Raw genomic sequence first — 15184 nt, 5'->3', positions numbered from 1 at the left:
ATATACTAGAATAAGCTCTAGAATATCTAACCTTCTTAGGTAAAAGGCTAAGAAGGCTAATCTTTAGTATAAAAGTTAAAAGGTATATACTAAGATAAGTTTTAGAATATTTATCCTTCTTAGAAGAAAAGCTAAGAGGGCTTTTTTAGTAAAAATATACTAAATTAAGCCTTTAACTATATTTACCTTTTTTAGGAGAAAGGTAAGCTAAACTTTAGTATAAAAGCTAAAGAGTATATATTAAAATAAGTTTTTAATTATATTTTCTTTAACCTTTTTAAAAGAAAGGTAAGTTAAACTTTAATATAAGAATTAAAGGGTATATATTAGAATAAGTTTTTAATTATATTTTCTTTACTTTTTTTAAAAGAAAGGTAAGCTAAACTTTAATATAAAAGCTAAAAGGTATATATTAGAATAAATCTTTAACTATATTTACCTTTTTTAAAAGAAAAGTAAACTAAACTTTAATATAAAAGTTAAAAAGTATATACTAGAATAAGTCTTTAATTATATCTACTTTTCTTAAAAGAAAAGTAGGCTAAACTTTAATATAAAAGTTAAAAAGTATATATTAGAATAAGTCTTTAACTATATCTACCTTTTTTAAAAGAAAAGTAAGTTAAATTTTAATATAAAAACTAAAAGATATATATTAGAATAAGTTTTTAACTATATTTACCTTTCTTAAAAAAAAGATAAGCTAAACTTTAATATAAAACTAAAAGTATATATTAAAATAATCTTTAATTATATTTACCTTTTTTAAAAAAAGGTAAGCTAAACTTTAATATAAAAACTAAAAGATATATATTAAAATAAGTCTTTAACTATATTTACCTTTTTTAAAAAAAGGTAGATTAAACTTTAGTATAAAAGTTAAAAAGTATATATTAAAATAAGTCTTTAATTATATCTTTTTTACCTTTTTTAAAAAAAAGATTAAAAAGGTTAATTTTTAAAAAGTATTAATATATATTAAAATATAATTAAAAGCTTTAATAGGTATTTCTTTATATTAGTACTACTTAGTATATACTTAACTATAAGTATACTTAAGGTTAGATTTAGTATATATAGAGGACCTATAATAAATACTTACTACCTTTAGACTTTTTAACTCCTCTTTAGGTTATTAGTAACTCCTTTTAAACTATGTGCCTAATCGATAGAAGGGTTGAATTTCTGAATTCCGATCGTGGCAGGAATCTCTCCATGTTCTATGGATAAGATGGTTTTCATGATTTGAGACAGGGCACTGGCGGCTTCGCTATGTCCCAAGTTGGGTTTGATCTACAACAGTCACGTTTTATTAGCGTCGTTTCAGTGACAGGTGCTGGTGTGGTAAATCATACCGAGCCAATTAACAGCGGATCATTTTGGCGACCCGTGGAGAAGACGCGACCGATGGCTGAGACTTCAATCGGATCACCAACAGGGGTACCCGTGCCGTGACACTCGGCATAACCAGTTTTGTCTGGGTTCAGGCCACCCGCGGCCTTGTAAGCTTGTCTGATGACAGCCTCTTGGCCGTCAGGGCTAGGATGCGAGATGCCGCCCGTTTGACCGTTGGCATTGAAGGAGGTGCCACGGATGACGGCGCGGATGGGGTCGCCGGCGGCCACGGCATCCGAGAGCTTCTTAAGGTATATGGCGCCGAAACCCTCGGCGCGGGAGTAACCGTCGGCGGCGGCGTCAAATGTGTGGCAGCGCGACGTGGGTGAGACGGCGCCGAGCTTTGTTGTGAAGAGTTGGTTGTCTGGGCCCAGGATCACATTGGCCCCTGCGACGATGGCGGCGTCGCAGTCATCATTTCGGATGGCGGTCACGGCCAAGTGCAGAGCATACATGGACGCGGAGCAGGCAGTGTCAACCATTAAGCTGGCAGGCCAAATGTCAGCATGGATGGTAGGCAGGCTTTGAGCATCGGGCGGAAAGAGCCTTACCTAGGTCCTTGGAGGTTAAAGACGTAGTTGATGCGGTTGCTGAGAATAGTAGGGCCCCCACCCGTCACAACATACGGTAAGGTGTGATCGGGGTCCCTATATTGCATGAGTTGGTGCTCATTGTTGAAGTTTCCAACAAAAACTCTAGTCCTTGAGCCAAAGAACCTTTCGAGAGGCTCTCCAGCAGCCTCGACAGCTTCATATGTGACTTCCAGCAGCTTTCGCTGACTAGGGTCCAAGGCCATTGCCTCAGTTGCTGTGATGCCGAAAAAGCCGTTATCGAAGTCGCGTGTGTCTTCCTCAAGTACATGCCCGCCCCTTGTGTACATGCTCCCCGGTCGCTTGCCATTCGGGTGGTAGAACCCATCGACATTGATGCGGTCTTTTTTGAACTCGGACCAGCTATCTCTCTTTTCCCTCAGCAAGTCCCAGAGTTGCGAAGGGCTTCTGACGCCGCCTGGCCACCGACATCCTGTGTTGCTTGTTAGTATGTGGAAGACTTGGACAGAAGATGTGGCATGTGGCATACCCATGCCCACGATGGCTATCAGATCCGGGCACTGTGCTGGAGAATCTGACGTGGGGTGTGATTGAGTTATGTTGCTTAAGCTTCGATAATTCGTAGTAAAGAGACAATTCGGGAGACTTGAAATCTGAAGATGAAAAAAATAATGTATAATGATGAAGTGAGGATTTCGCTCTCGAGTCAGCTGTGCCCAAGAACTAGGGAACAGAAATGTACTTCAAGGAAAGGGACACTCAGTTAGCCTCGTGAGTCCTTGAGTATGGACATATCAGGCTGCAATTGGAGAAAAGTAGACTAATCACATTTACAACTATCTATACATTGAGTTTGACGCGATTGCACTTTCATGCACCCTTCTCGGCCGGTCAAGACCCTACCGCAGTGCTCAGCTGTAATCGTCTTGCAGTAGTCGAAACAAGAAAAGCAATACACAGAGGTCTCACACCCGCGCCACGTGTTAATGATTCATTGGCTGTGTCGCGTAACGTCCGTATAAGTGCAATCGTGGAGCGGCCTCTTTAGCCTGAATTGACAACGGCAATCGGAACTCGGAGGTAGGGGAGGAAGGGGGGGGGGGGGTGTGAGCAATGCAGATGGATCAAAAGATATAATAATGTAGTAAGACGGCTAAGACGGTGATACTAATGCGGATCGTCTATCGGACAGGGCATTTGCAGGATTCCTCTGGAGCCCTTTGCTCTCATGACGCAACGTATCCCTCGGGATTACTTGAGGACTTCGACCGTAGATGTGGCGTCGGTTGGTATACCCGCCATGAGATAGCGATTCAGGAAAATGATGATGACTATCTCATTAATTCCTTTGCCCGAAAATGACCGAATTTAGAGATGATACGGCAAGACTCAAGTTCGCGACCAAGATTTCGTCAATCTGGCTCCCCACCCCCATCTCCCGTTTACAGTCGTACGGGCAAGAATTGATGCCGCAGCTTACAAGGCGTCATATTAATCTAATATAAAAAACAAAAATGGCTCAACTTAATATATTCTCGCATGTATAATATGAGTGGCTAAAATATTCCAAAATATATGTAATAAGCGTTCCAGGTGTTATCTTAGACGTATGTGGCTTCAATTCAGCTAACCTACGTGATAGTTGCAGCCGTAAATTTTCAGTATCGAAGCAGTTTGACTTCTATCAGGCCCATAATTCCCTTTCCATGAACGTGAACAACCTGTTGTGCGTTAGCATAGTCCTTAGACTCGCGTAAAGCAGCACTCACTTCGAAGCGGGGGTCTGCGGCCTGGAGCAGAGTCTCAAACTCTACAAGAGTTCGCTGCTTGGCAGCGTAGCCATTGAGCATATGAATGTCAATCTGTCTCAAGTGGTACTCTTCCACCTTGAGCTCCTGGTTAGGCGGCGGGAGCAGCATGTCGTTGATCAGCAGGTTAGTGCCGAGGGCAGACTTCTCCATGGCGGGCACAAAAGACTTAAAGATCTTGACGCAGACCTCGTCAGGACAATTGTGAATGACCTGGCGCAGGAAAAAAAGCCCCGCGTCTGTGATGGGCTGCGGCTCATAGAAGCTGTACTGCATAAATGAGACGCGGTCCCGGACCGGGGCGTAGTCGGGCCGTCTGGGGCCCTCCTCTAGCATGACGCTGTTCACGTCTTGAACGAGGAAGCTGAGGCTGGGGAATTTCTATCAATTGGTGTGAGCTGCAATGCAATAAAAAGCCGACATCTCCCGGGGAGTGAACTCACAGTGGCCAGGTGGATAGACACATGTCCGCTTCCACCGCCGACATCAACGACCTTCTTGCCGCCTAGACTGGCCCAAGGGAACCGTTCCGTCAACTCCTCGGTGTCACGGTTCACTGTGAATATCAATTATTAATAAGCTACGAGAAAAAGTAGCATAGGTTGACTTACTCTGGACATAACCAGCCATCGCTGAGGCGAATCGCGCGCCACGCTCAGGGTTTTCGGCATACCAAGTATACGGGGAGGTTCCGAAGCGCAGGTTAAACGCGCTGTCCTTGGCCTCGGACAAATAGGGAGTCTTTTGGATAGATGTGGCAGTCAATGAAGCCGCCTCAAACATTTCGTCCGCCCTGAAAGCCACGAGTCAACCAAAGAACAAAAATCGGTTCGAGAGCAAACATCAGAGAGAGCTTACTCAAAGGCAAAACACTGCTCAATGTCCTTGTTACTGGCAATAAAAGCAGACAGAGCTGTGTGTTCGAAGCGATCGTCGTCAATCTCCTGGAAGCAGCGCTGTGTAGTGAGAAACTTCATGACACGGCGCAGGCGGTCTTCGTCCATCTGGGCCTTACTGGCCATTTCCTTGACGGAGATGGGGCGATCCAGTGGCACAATGGTGAAGTATTTAAAGCGCAGAGCAACTTGCCAGGCGGCAAGGTCGTGGTGGCAACAGCAAAAGGTTCGGATCCATTGTAGGGGACCCGTGGCCAGCAGGCTGAGATCGTTGGCGGCCTGGTTTAGGTCGTTTCGAATGGCATCGTAGTCGCTGTTCTCTGGGTGCGGAGCAGAGCTGGCGGAGAAGTCGGGCTCCTGGAGGTCTTTCTCCTCGAGATAGCTCACCAGTCTCTCAGCATGCTTGAGAGCCTCTCGCGCAGTGGCAAGGATCAAAGACTATCCGGTCTCTTAGTATGAAACATCCAGTAATGAAACGTGTATAGTATTCCTTACTTGACGCTTGGGGATAGCCATGGTTGTGTGGTGAGTTTGGGAAAGTTGCGAGATTGTAACTCTGAAATGAGCAAAAAAAAGGCTTGTTCAGTTGTTGTTTGCAGAAATGTTTGTGGAAAGAGAAAATGTGAGTGGCTTGCTCTTACTACCCCTTTCAGCGTGCTATTCTAATTACTACGAGAGCCAAAATACTCGAATGCTGCTGTGTGATTTAGCTTCCCATAAGTTCGAACAGATGTAAACCTAGTTTACTTGCATTTTAGTAGGTCTTTCTGTAAAGTAAGTAAGCATGCTGTATAACTGGCTGTCATCCTTGTAAGTGAACGTGGCGTAGCTATGACACACACCAAACCATCTGTTTATTTCTGGACATGAGGCGGTATCATGAATGGGTTATCGTACCGGCTTGGCGCTAACATTCAGCGCCAAGTTCACCGTGTCGATTATCCACGGGAAGTAAGACCCCACAGCCAGTGCGTGCATCTGAGGCTGAAGATTCGCGGCCAGGGCCGATGCCCGATGTGCGTGGAAGACGAGTTCGGCGCAGTGCTTAGCGTAGGAATGACCCTCCAGGTTTGGGCGCACATCGTTTAACTTCGAACGCTAACCCGAACAAGCTGGAACCAGAGTGGCAAGGAAAGGATTCAGCCAAGACAACAATAGAAGATAAGAAACACATATGTCGCCGAGGCAGAGATTACATAGGTAGGTAGCAACCCGAGGCTACCCCCCCCCCCCTCCCCTCAACGGTTGGCAGCCTCGTTTAAGGGTTTAAGGGTTTAAGGGACACCTAGGTAGCTATCGAGACTCGGACGTGGGGGGGCCTTGGAGGCGCAACGAGACAGCGCCACAATTTGAGCACTGTGGGGCCGGATAACGCCCCAACGGGCGGGGCACGGCACGGGACAGCCGTCAACGCGGGGTCGTCCAAGAAATTCTCGGGAAAGGGTTGTGGAAATCTGTTATCGACAGGGGTGCGGCCGGGGTAAGCACCGACCCGCGGTTACTCGGGGCTCGGGATTACTACCAGTAAGTACGCGCAGGGAGGCGCACGTGGACGCCCGCATGGTGCGCGACACGAGCAGCGCCGGGAGGAGGGGTATGTGAAGAATTCAATTTTAACCCCACTCCGGTCTAGTTCAGGCTGAGGCGGGGCACGGGCGCCGCCCCTCTACTGAAGCGAGATGGATGGCAGATAGCCCTCTTTTCCTCCTCTCGTGCTACTAGTAGGGGATTTTGGCCGTATGCAAGGGTGGTAGCAGCGCTGGTTGTCGCTGGAGCCCTCCGAGCCAGCCCATCACAGCTAGTCGGCGTAACCCTAGGTACGAAGTACCACGACGCGTACAGTCTTTCGGGGTACCGAGTAAACTCTAAATATCGGCATGCACATACTGAGACGCGGGAGATGAGCGATATCACCATAGGATCAACTTTGGCATGATAGACATTTTTGTAGATCTGCGAAAACACAGGTGGATCCCGCCCATGTCCCCTGTCTACCTGAACTAGGCTGACTACGTTGTCGCAACGACTCTGTCCTTGAATAAGATCTCGTACTCGGGGTTGGGAATATCCATGTCGAAGAACATGATATTCTCAGGCCGGCCAACGGAACTCAGCTTCAAGTCGTAGCGCTGCAGAATCTCTATTAGGAGCAGCTTGCTGATCAGGCTGCCCATGAACCGGCCGGGGCACATGTAGCGGCCGTGACCAAAGTGCAGGCTGCCGCCGTACGCGGAGGTAAACTGCAGGCCGTTTTGATCCTTTTCGCCCTCGCGGCGGAGGCGCTCGAAGCGAAAGCCGTCAAACTCCTCGCTCTTGTCAAAGTAGTCCTCCGACATGGACATGGGGACGCCAGCAAAGCAGACGTGGGCGTCTTTGGGGAGGACATCGCCAGTCGACAGTGTATGATCCTTCATCATCTTGCGATTGACAGATACTAGTGAATTTTATGTACGTAGTTAGCTTGGATTTTATTTTCCGGGGTTTCTTTTGGGGCGGGGAGGGGTAATACGCTTCGACGGTGGGTGGAACCTCTGAGACTCCTTCAAGAAACTGTCGAGAAGCCACATTTTGGATAAGTCGGCGTTGGTCATGCCGGCGGTATCGCCGCCGAGAACTTCCTGAATTTCCTGTCGTAGCGGCGGAGCCCAACGCTCAAAATCGCTCGCCAGGTCCATTAGGGCATTGGTGATGGTGTTGGAGGTTGTGTGCGCCGCGCCAAAGCTCACACCTGTCAGGCGGTGCGCGATCATGTAGATGGATGACTCTTCCGGGCTCGACGTCTCCACCAGCCATTCTAGAGTCGTCATCTCCTCGCTCTTAACATGGGCCTTCCACGATTCGGGACGGTCCTGGGCCCAGGCCATCTTTTGCTGGATGACGGGGCGGGCCAGTCTCCGGATGGTGCGGCGGCACTGCTCGATGCGCCAGCGGTAGGGCGTGAAGAAGGCGACAAACGGTCGCGCAAAGTCGGGCACAAGCTTGAGGTAGACGGCGCACTGAAAGATATTTTGCGCGTAGCCAATGACGGCGGGAACCCACTCAGGATCGCGACAGATGTCAGTGCCGACAATGGTACGCGCTACCATTTGCGAAACGAGCTGAAGAATCTCCGGCTGTGCCTTAAGAGGGGTGTATTCTGTGGGTAAAAACACGTAGTTAGCATGAAGTTGCACAGATTGCTATAAATTGTGCGCACCGTCGTAAGAGCCAAAGTGCTTGTGAAAGGCATACGCAGCCTCGTTGGCAGCAGGTTCAATCTGTTGGCCAATCTTGGCAATGTACTGGGTTTTGATTGCATCAATGGTGGCATGGCCAAATATGTCATAATCCAAACTTGTCCAGTTGCCCACGAAAAACTACGAACGAGTTAGAGATTCGAGGATTAATTGTAAGAAAAGGTAGGCTGGGGTGTGCCTACATCTGAAGTCGCGTGGGAGTTGCTAGCAATGTCCCTGGGCAGGTCTCTGATCTCCTGGAGATGGCGCGGTGGCAGGACAATAGAGGTGCGATCGAGAGACGGTAGGGTAAATATAGCATCAGGAAACTTGTTGAAGGAGCTGTGAATGAGCCGAGGGCCATATTTGAACCAGTGCAGGCGCTGGCGGATACCCTTGAGGACTCGATGGTCGGAGTTGACACCGACGTAGGGGTAGTGACTCTTCGCCAGTGGGTTGTGCGTATAGATGAGCAGCAGCACAACTGTGGCCGCCGTCGCCGCCACAACGGCGGCGAGGGTGGGATGAGCAGTTCCCAGATCGCGAAGGGGTTCTACCAACATAATGATAGGAAGAAAAAACGGAGGTTATGAACAAGCAGTGGTTACGAAGGGGATGGGGTTATTTGCATAAAACGGGAGGTTACAAAGGAGAGACTATCCAACAACCCAATCTTATATTAATATACAGCTGCGAAGCTGTTACATCTGTGCAGCTGCTGAGCGCTGCTTCAGCTTTTTAGCGGCGGCGCAGACGAGAGCTATCGCGGCAAGGGATGGAGTGCAGCTGGTACGACAGTCAGCCACTTGACCCAGCCAATGAAAATAGTGATGGGAATCAAAGCTCGTGTAATGTCTAGCTAATCGAGCTAAAGGTGACTAGCACAGATCCCACTAACAAGTACAGATGCCACGTCGGATGCACTCTGCGCAGTGTTATATAGGTACACCCCGTCTGACCCTTATAGGAGACAATCAACCACGAGTTGGGTCTCCTCCCCAACCGTTTTTGGTTTAGTTATCTGGCTAAGTTTGCACTCTTTACGGGCGGCCTGGCACCTTTTGACCTAGTCCAGTAGATTACTTGGCCTACTCCCATGCCAGTAGGTGTCCATCTACATGTTGCTGCTACGCGATATGACCGCACCCTGGGGTGCACCGGATTTAAGGGGGTTTGACCCGGGAGCGCCAGGTGGGGAGATGTGGGGCGACGTGGATGGCTGGGCGTTGCCGAGATGATTAAAGAACTCGCCTTCTCTCTGTAACTGTTCCTTCCCCCTTCTTGAGACAAACCAATATCTGTACGCTCATCACCAAATATTGTCTTTCGCACATACTCGCTGTTCTTACTAGGAAAGTCGCCAAAACGAAAGCCAAAAGGGAAAAAACAGCCCCTGCCTCCACAGCCATCATGTCAACTACCCCTACCTGGCTCATTACCGGCGCCTCCAATGGCCTCGGCTTAGCACTGGTGCTCCATGTCCTCGAGCGTGGGCATAGGGTTATCGGCTCCGTTCGCAGCAAGACCAAGTCAGCCTCTGCCGTAAAGCAGATCGAAAAGGCCGGCGGCTCCGTCTTCGAGATGGATATGACCGAGTCCAAGGAGAGCATCACCACCAAAGTCCAGGCCCTCGGCAGCATCGACTACCTGGTCAACAATGCAGGATACTCCATTTTGGCGGCCTGTGAGCAGATAACGTAAGTTGTGCCGTGTCTTCAGATTTCTTGCATTCAGCTCCTCCCATGTTCACCGTTAGCTCTCAGCCCCCCCCCCCCCTCCTCCCCGCCCCAGACTATGCATTTGTCCGCCCCTCTGCCGGTTTCCCTTTCCGCCTGGATCCCGATAGCATAGGCCGTATGCTTTGACAGATTGGAAGCGTAGACGCCGTTTTACGAATCTCCGCTAACCTTGATAAAACTCTAGCGACAAGGACGCCCACCTCCAGCTCAACACCAACTTCTTCGGCCCCCTGTACGTCATGCAGGCAGCTCTCCCAGGCATGCGCGGTAACAAGTCGGGGAGCATTGTCAATGTCTCCAGCGTGGCGGCCCGAGACCCGTTGGCTGCCTGCTCCCTCTATGCCGCTTCCAAGGCGGCTCTTGAGGCCGCGTCCGAGGCCTTGGCTAAGGAGGTCGCTCCCCAAAACATTCGCATCCTCATCGTCGAGCCCGGCAATTTTCGCACCAACTTTGTCAGCGCCGTGAGTAATCTACCTGAAAACTGAATCCCTTGCCCACTTGTCTATTTCCGGTTGCATCCCGTCACTCTTTTCCTCGATAGCACCTACGCTAACACAACTGATACGAGCAGCTGTCCGATATGAGCCCCGACGCGTCCGCCGTCCCAGAGTACTACGATGACCCCGTTGGAATCATTGTGCGAAAGTTCCTGACTGTCCACGGTAAGCAGATTGGCAACCCCGCCGAGGGCGTCCAGCGCATCTTTGAGGCAGTCACCGGACAGGGTCTTGCTGGCAGTCTCACCGGCAAGTGCCTTCGCCTGGTCCTCGGATCTGACGCACTCCGAAGAATCAAGGCCTGGAACGAGAACTGGGCCAAGGAGGTCAGCCTCCAGGAAGAGACTGCTATTAGTACCGACTTTAAGGAGTAGTCGATGTTATTTTTGACCGTAACAACTACTGGCAAACTCCGGCTTAATACAGGTCGCAAAGGTCGTTACACGCCCAATTGATCTTTTTTTGAGGTTGCAATCACATTCCTACGAGGTCTCAAACAGAGGATGCAACACATAAAAGACACTCTGTCTCCTGATCTGCCTCATTCTCATATCCTACGTGTCGCTTGTATCCGGCCTGTACACTATATGCGACGCTCATATTATTGACTCGTAGACCTATCACTTCGGCTGACCAAAACGTAATATGAGGCAATGGAGCTAATACTTTCATGTACCAAGTATACCGGCACAGCACACCATTCACCCTAAATTCTCAACCTTTGGAAACGGAAATGTGAGCCGAAGCATGCAACTGTTCAGCTGCGCCACAGACTAGATGACGTGGTAGTCCACGTAAGTGACTTTTGGCACGTCTGGGTGTACTTTGCATCCTTATCCTTTCGGATTCTGAACAAGCTCACCTGACAGGTTATTACTCATATGCACAGAGGCGATGAAACATTGATGTGCGCAGGCGGCTACCGGCACAGCATGCCTGCCCCTCCTCTCGCGATTGTGACACTTACAATCAGGCTCCCAAATGCAAAGTGGCAGATCCAATCATCCAAACCACACAGAGATAATACGTTGACGTATAGAAGTGAGTAACAGCACAGTAACCAGGTAAGATGCACGACGATGGATTTATAGCCCCTACTGTGTGGAAAGCAAATGCGCTAGATTGTATACACCAACTTTTCCCCACTGACTGTCACGCCCGCTTGCATCTCCTCTAAGCCCTTGAGCACGCCCTCGAGCCCGCGGCCCGTCTTGTTGAGCGCTGCCCGCAGCGGCTTGATGCTGCCACTCTCCAGCAACGGCTGTGTGAGCTTCAGAAAGAACTCGTAGTATGCCATTTCGGCTGGGTCGGGTCGCACTGGGTCCTCGCCGAGCCAGTAGTAAAATTCCCCCTGGGCGTCGTACCCACGCTCAAACGGTTGACCAGTGACACGCGGGTTTGTCTTGACCAGGAGGTCGTAGTCGGCGGGCATGATGGTGCCATAGGTGCCCGGGCGGTCATCCGACATGGCTGCCGCGCAGACGCCCGCGCCTTCACCGGTGCAGTCCCACGCATGAAGCAGCGCGTTGTTGGTGAAGCCCTTGATGTCGGCGGCGCAAGTGGGCGAGTTGTAGTCGAACGCGGCGTCGGCGCCGAGGGTCTTGACGAGGTCAAAATTGGACGGGGAGCAGGTGGTAATGACGATTAGGCCAGAGAGCTTGGCCAGCTGGATGCCGGCCATGCCAGTCGAGGTGCTGCCACCGTAGATGAGGACGGGGAAGGGCACGGCGGCGGGTTGCGTGGGGAGCGGGATCTTGAGACGCTTATACAGGCCTTGGCCCTGATTTCGAAATGTAAGTCGCTGTTGTCTGTGTACTGGGGGGGGGGGGGCTCTTTCGGGGGAAATAGGGGTTGGAAACGTACGACGGTCATGATGGCGACGCCAAGCGACGCTGCCTCTTCAAAACTCATGTTGTCGGGAATCTTTCTCTGGACGCAGGCCTTGGCAATCGCGAGTTCTGCAAACGCGCCTGATTCGTGATTGGCACGGTTTCTAGCTTTCAATTAATATCGTCTCGCCTTTTTCTTGACCTTTTCTCCTCAGGGATGTGCCGCGTCACCGGACTTACGAGCCATGGACCCAACCAGCGATGCGTTCTCCTATTTTCCAACCGGAGACGTTCTCGCCCACCTCCTCCACGATGCCGGCATAGTCGCAACCGACGCGGCATCCAATGTCAGCACCACCCCAGGCGACATGCTTCCAGTCGGTCGGGTTGATGGCGACGGCCTTGACGCGGACGAGCAGCCAGCCCGGGAGGACTTTGGGCAGCAGCACGTCGCGGACACCGGCCCTGTGCAGTTCGACGACAATAATGGCTTTGGTGGTCGCAGGAGGCATCTCGTTGATTGTAATCGAATTTCTAAAAATGTTTGTCTCTGCTAATTCGTCTCTGTAGCTCCAGACAGCTTTTGCAAAGAGACCGACCCGTGTAGGCAATCGCCAAGGATCGACTCATCCTCGGTATCCCTGTGCGCATCCCCCCAAACCGAACACGGCGCCCTGATTTCCCCCCTGCGGCTGAGGACATTCCCGATAATGCCCATAGTTACCGCTCGTTCCAGTTTTCGCATCGGGGCGTCATTTTGTTAGTATTTTTTATTATTGATTTTTTCGGTCGTGGGGGCCAGTTTTACTAGTCTTACCCCCCAACCTCCAATCCTCGGTTCCGGCTCTCGCAGCAATGCAGTTTCCGGGTCCTCTCGACAAGATTGGTTGCTTGTTTCTGCTTCTCTCATATCTTTGTGGTGTATTATCATCGTAGTCTTATCTAGCGCCACAAGACGGGCCAGGGGGTTGAATGCCTATCAAATCCACGTCTTGAACTTGCACGATAATATTGGTCCTTGCAGTTGCCACTGACGTGGTGCTTCCCAGGCCAGATCGCCGCCTCGAAATAGTTTCGACCATTAGCTGCGACCTGTTTGTGAGAGTCTTGCCAGACTTGTTTCCCCCTCCCTTTTCTCGCTTTTTTTTTGTTGTCGGTTCCCGTCCTCCCACGCCTTCACGAGCCCTTTCACCTACCCGTTCTAGATCCACGCGCAGTCTGTGGCACAATGGACCTCGACACAGATGTCCTCATCATTGGGGCTGGCATGTCCGGCCTTGGCTTCGCCGTGCAGCTCGTCAAGACACATGGACACCGAAGCTTTGAAATCGTCGAAAAGGAAGAGCATATTGGAGGAACCTGGTGGGTGAACTCGTACCCGGGATGCGGCGTCGATGTAAGTCAACTTATTCTCATCAACATTGCAATCCGGCAGGGCCACTAATAGTCACCTAGGTGGTTGCGCATTATTATTCCTACTCATTTTGCATGAACCCTAACTGGTCGCGAATGTATCCTCTGCAGCCTGAAATTCTTGCCTACTTTGAAAACCTCGCGGCAAAATACGGCATTGAGAAGCACATTCAATTCGAAACAAAGGTAGAATCTGCATATTGGCAAGAAGATTCCGGGACCTGGTTGGTCAATCTTAAGAATTTAAAAACATCAGAGACGTATCAACGCCGATGCAAGATTCTCATCTCGGCTGTTGGGATTCTCTCTGAGCCCAATGAATGCGACATCAAGGGCTACGAGTCTTTCCAGGGCGCCTTGTTCCACAGCACACAATGGGACCACTCCTTCGACTATCAGGGTAAACAGGTCATTGTAATAGGTATACCTCTCTGAAATTCCTTCCCTCCTCACTCACACTCTGACCGCGGCAACAATAGGCAACGGCTGCAGCGCCAGTCAGATTGTCCCAGCCATCACGCAAGGCGACGGGGCAGTGAAAAAAGTTACCCAGTTCGCCCGCCAAGCGCAATGGGTCTTTGAGCGCACAAACCCCGAATACACGGACAACTTCAGGCTCATCATGCGCTGGGTTCCCTTTGCCATGCGTGCCTACCGCGCCATGCACAACTACTACGCCGAGATGGACTTTAAGAGCTTCCCTACCGAGGCTGGCGCGGCGCTTCGCAAGATGTATGCTGACTACCAGGGCGCATACATCAAAAGAGCGTCGCCTGAAAAGTACCATGACTTTCTCGTCCCCAAGTCCGAGGTCGGCTGCAAACGCCGCGTCATGGACTCTGATTATCTCCAGAGTCTCGGGCGCGACAATGTAGAGCTCGTGTACAGCGACCCCATCGAGGAAATCCTCCCACAGGGCGTGCGCACAAAGTCTGGGCGCATCGTCGAGGCAGATGCGATTGTCCTTGCTAACGGATTTCAAGTTCAGAAGCCGCTCCTGACACTGAACCTGCATGGACAGGGCGGCGTCAGCGTCGCTGACCATGTAAGTGCACAATTTCGAAAGCGGCCGCCACCCCTCTCGCGCGAAGCTAACAACGATGAACCACAGTGGGAAAAGTTTAGTCAAGGCGCGTCTTCCGCATATTTTGGGACTCGCCCCCCCCAGTTCCCCAACTACTTCATCATGATGGGCCCCAACACCGCGAGTGGCCACGGCTCCGTGTCGTACATTACCGAGTGCCAGATAAATTACACCATGCGCGTCATCAAGCCAATCCTCAAAGCTCTCAGGGCCCAACGTTCCAGCGTGCCGGTACTGTCATTTCTGCAACAGTCCACCGATGTTGCCAGAGTGAAACCGGGCGCCGAGCAGCGGGATCTAGACGATGTGCAAGCGAGGGCCAAGGACATGGTCCGGGCTTCTGGGTGCACCTCGTGGGCCTTGGACGAGAAATCCAAGAGAAACACGACCATGTACCCCGACTTTCAGTACAAGTATTGGCTGAGGAGTATATTAGTGGCCTGGAATGACCTGCACTTTTCCACCTCGCCGGTGCTGGCCGAGTCCCTGGCGAGCAAATCTATCAGTATCGGAACATGGGTCGCGCTCTTGGCGGGCGTCTCTGTCGCTACGACCATCTTGTATGAGAAAGGGGCACTTAAGAGTTGAATGGGCGTCTAGGAATTGTATATTACTTATTTCTTATTGTATCTTCATTGCTTCTCATCTCCGACAAAAATTCATGACTTACGAATACTAATGTATCCCCTACGTAGTACCCCCGAACCAGATGATAGCGTGAACGCATTTATTTTGAAGGCGACCTCCGTAGATACAT

General features: G+C 50.4%; 6 protein-coding genes across 6 annotated transcripts; 2 read left to right on the top strand and 4 right to left on the bottom strand.

Annotated features, from left to right (window-relative positions):
- Window positions 1-1161: 1161 nt before the first annotated feature.
- On the bottom strand, window positions 1162-2479 carry CCM_01946 (polyketide synthase, putative; the record flags this gene model as incomplete). Its single annotated transcript, XM_006667100.1, has 3 exons — window positions 1162-1293; window positions 1356-1881; window positions 1947-2479. 3 exons carry the CDS (start codon window positions 2477-2479, stop codon window positions 1162-1164), a joined length of 1191 nt encoding a protein of 396 aa, XP_006667163.1.
- Window positions 2480-3604: 1125 nt separating this feature from the next.
- Window positions 3605-5166, bottom strand: CCM_01945 (O-methyltransferase, putative; the record flags this gene model as incomplete). The annotated part of the gene is made up of 5 exons (XM_006667099.1): window positions 3605-4135; window positions 4198-4310; window positions 4366-4547; window positions 4613-5088; window positions 5146-5166. 5 exons carry the CDS (start codon window positions 5164-5166, stop codon window positions 3605-3607), a joined length of 1323 nt encoding a protein of 440 aa, XP_006667162.1.
- Window positions 5167-6659: 1493 nt separating this feature from the next.
- Window positions 6660-8428, bottom strand: CCM_01944 (cytochrome P450, putative; the record flags this gene model as incomplete). The annotated part of the gene is made up of 4 exons (XM_006667098.1): window positions 6660-7084; window positions 7160-7786; window positions 7847-8006; window positions 8069-8428. 4 exons carry the CDS (start codon window positions 8426-8428, stop codon window positions 6660-6662), a joined length of 1572 nt encoding a protein of 523 aa, XP_006667161.1.
- Window positions 8429-9275: 847 nt separating this feature from the next.
- On the top strand, window positions 9276-10475 carry CCM_01943 (short-chain dehydrogenase, putative; the record flags this gene model as incomplete). The annotated part of the gene is made up of 3 exons (XM_006667097.1): window positions 9276-9562; window positions 9789-10065; window positions 10176-10475. 3 exons carry the CDS (start codon window positions 9276-9278, stop codon window positions 10473-10475), a joined length of 864 nt encoding a protein of 287 aa, XP_006667160.1.
- Window positions 10476-11218: 743 nt separating this feature from the next.
- CCM_01942 (alcohol dehydrogenase, putative) lies at window positions 11219-12442 on the bottom strand (the record flags this gene model as incomplete). Its single annotated transcript, XM_006667096.1, has 3 exons — window positions 11219-11881; window positions 11965-12094; window positions 12171-12442. 3 exons carry the CDS (start codon window positions 12440-12442, stop codon window positions 11219-11221), a joined length of 1065 nt encoding a protein of 354 aa, XP_006667159.1.
- A 716-nt stretch (window positions 12443-13158) lies between these two features.
- On the top strand, window positions 13159-15015 carry CCM_01941 (monooxygenase, putative; the record flags this gene model as incomplete). The annotated part of the gene is made up of 4 exons (XM_006667095.1): window positions 13159-13326; window positions 13386-13764; window positions 13823-14388; window positions 14512-15015. 4 exons carry the CDS (start codon window positions 13159-13161, stop codon window positions 15013-15015), a joined length of 1617 nt encoding a protein of 538 aa, XP_006667158.1.
- Window positions 15016-15184: the final 169 nt, after the last annotated feature.

Source organism: Cordyceps militaris (genome assembly GCF_000225605.1).
Source record: "Cordyceps militaris CM01 unplaced genomic scaffold CCM_S00002, whole genome shotgun sequence".
In the NCBI taxonomy this organism is placed as follows: Eukaryota; Fungi; Ascomycota; class Sordariomycetes; order Hypocreales; family Cordycipitaceae; genus Cordyceps; species Cordyceps militaris.
This window is presented reverse-complemented; position numbering and strand designations above follow the sequence as displayed.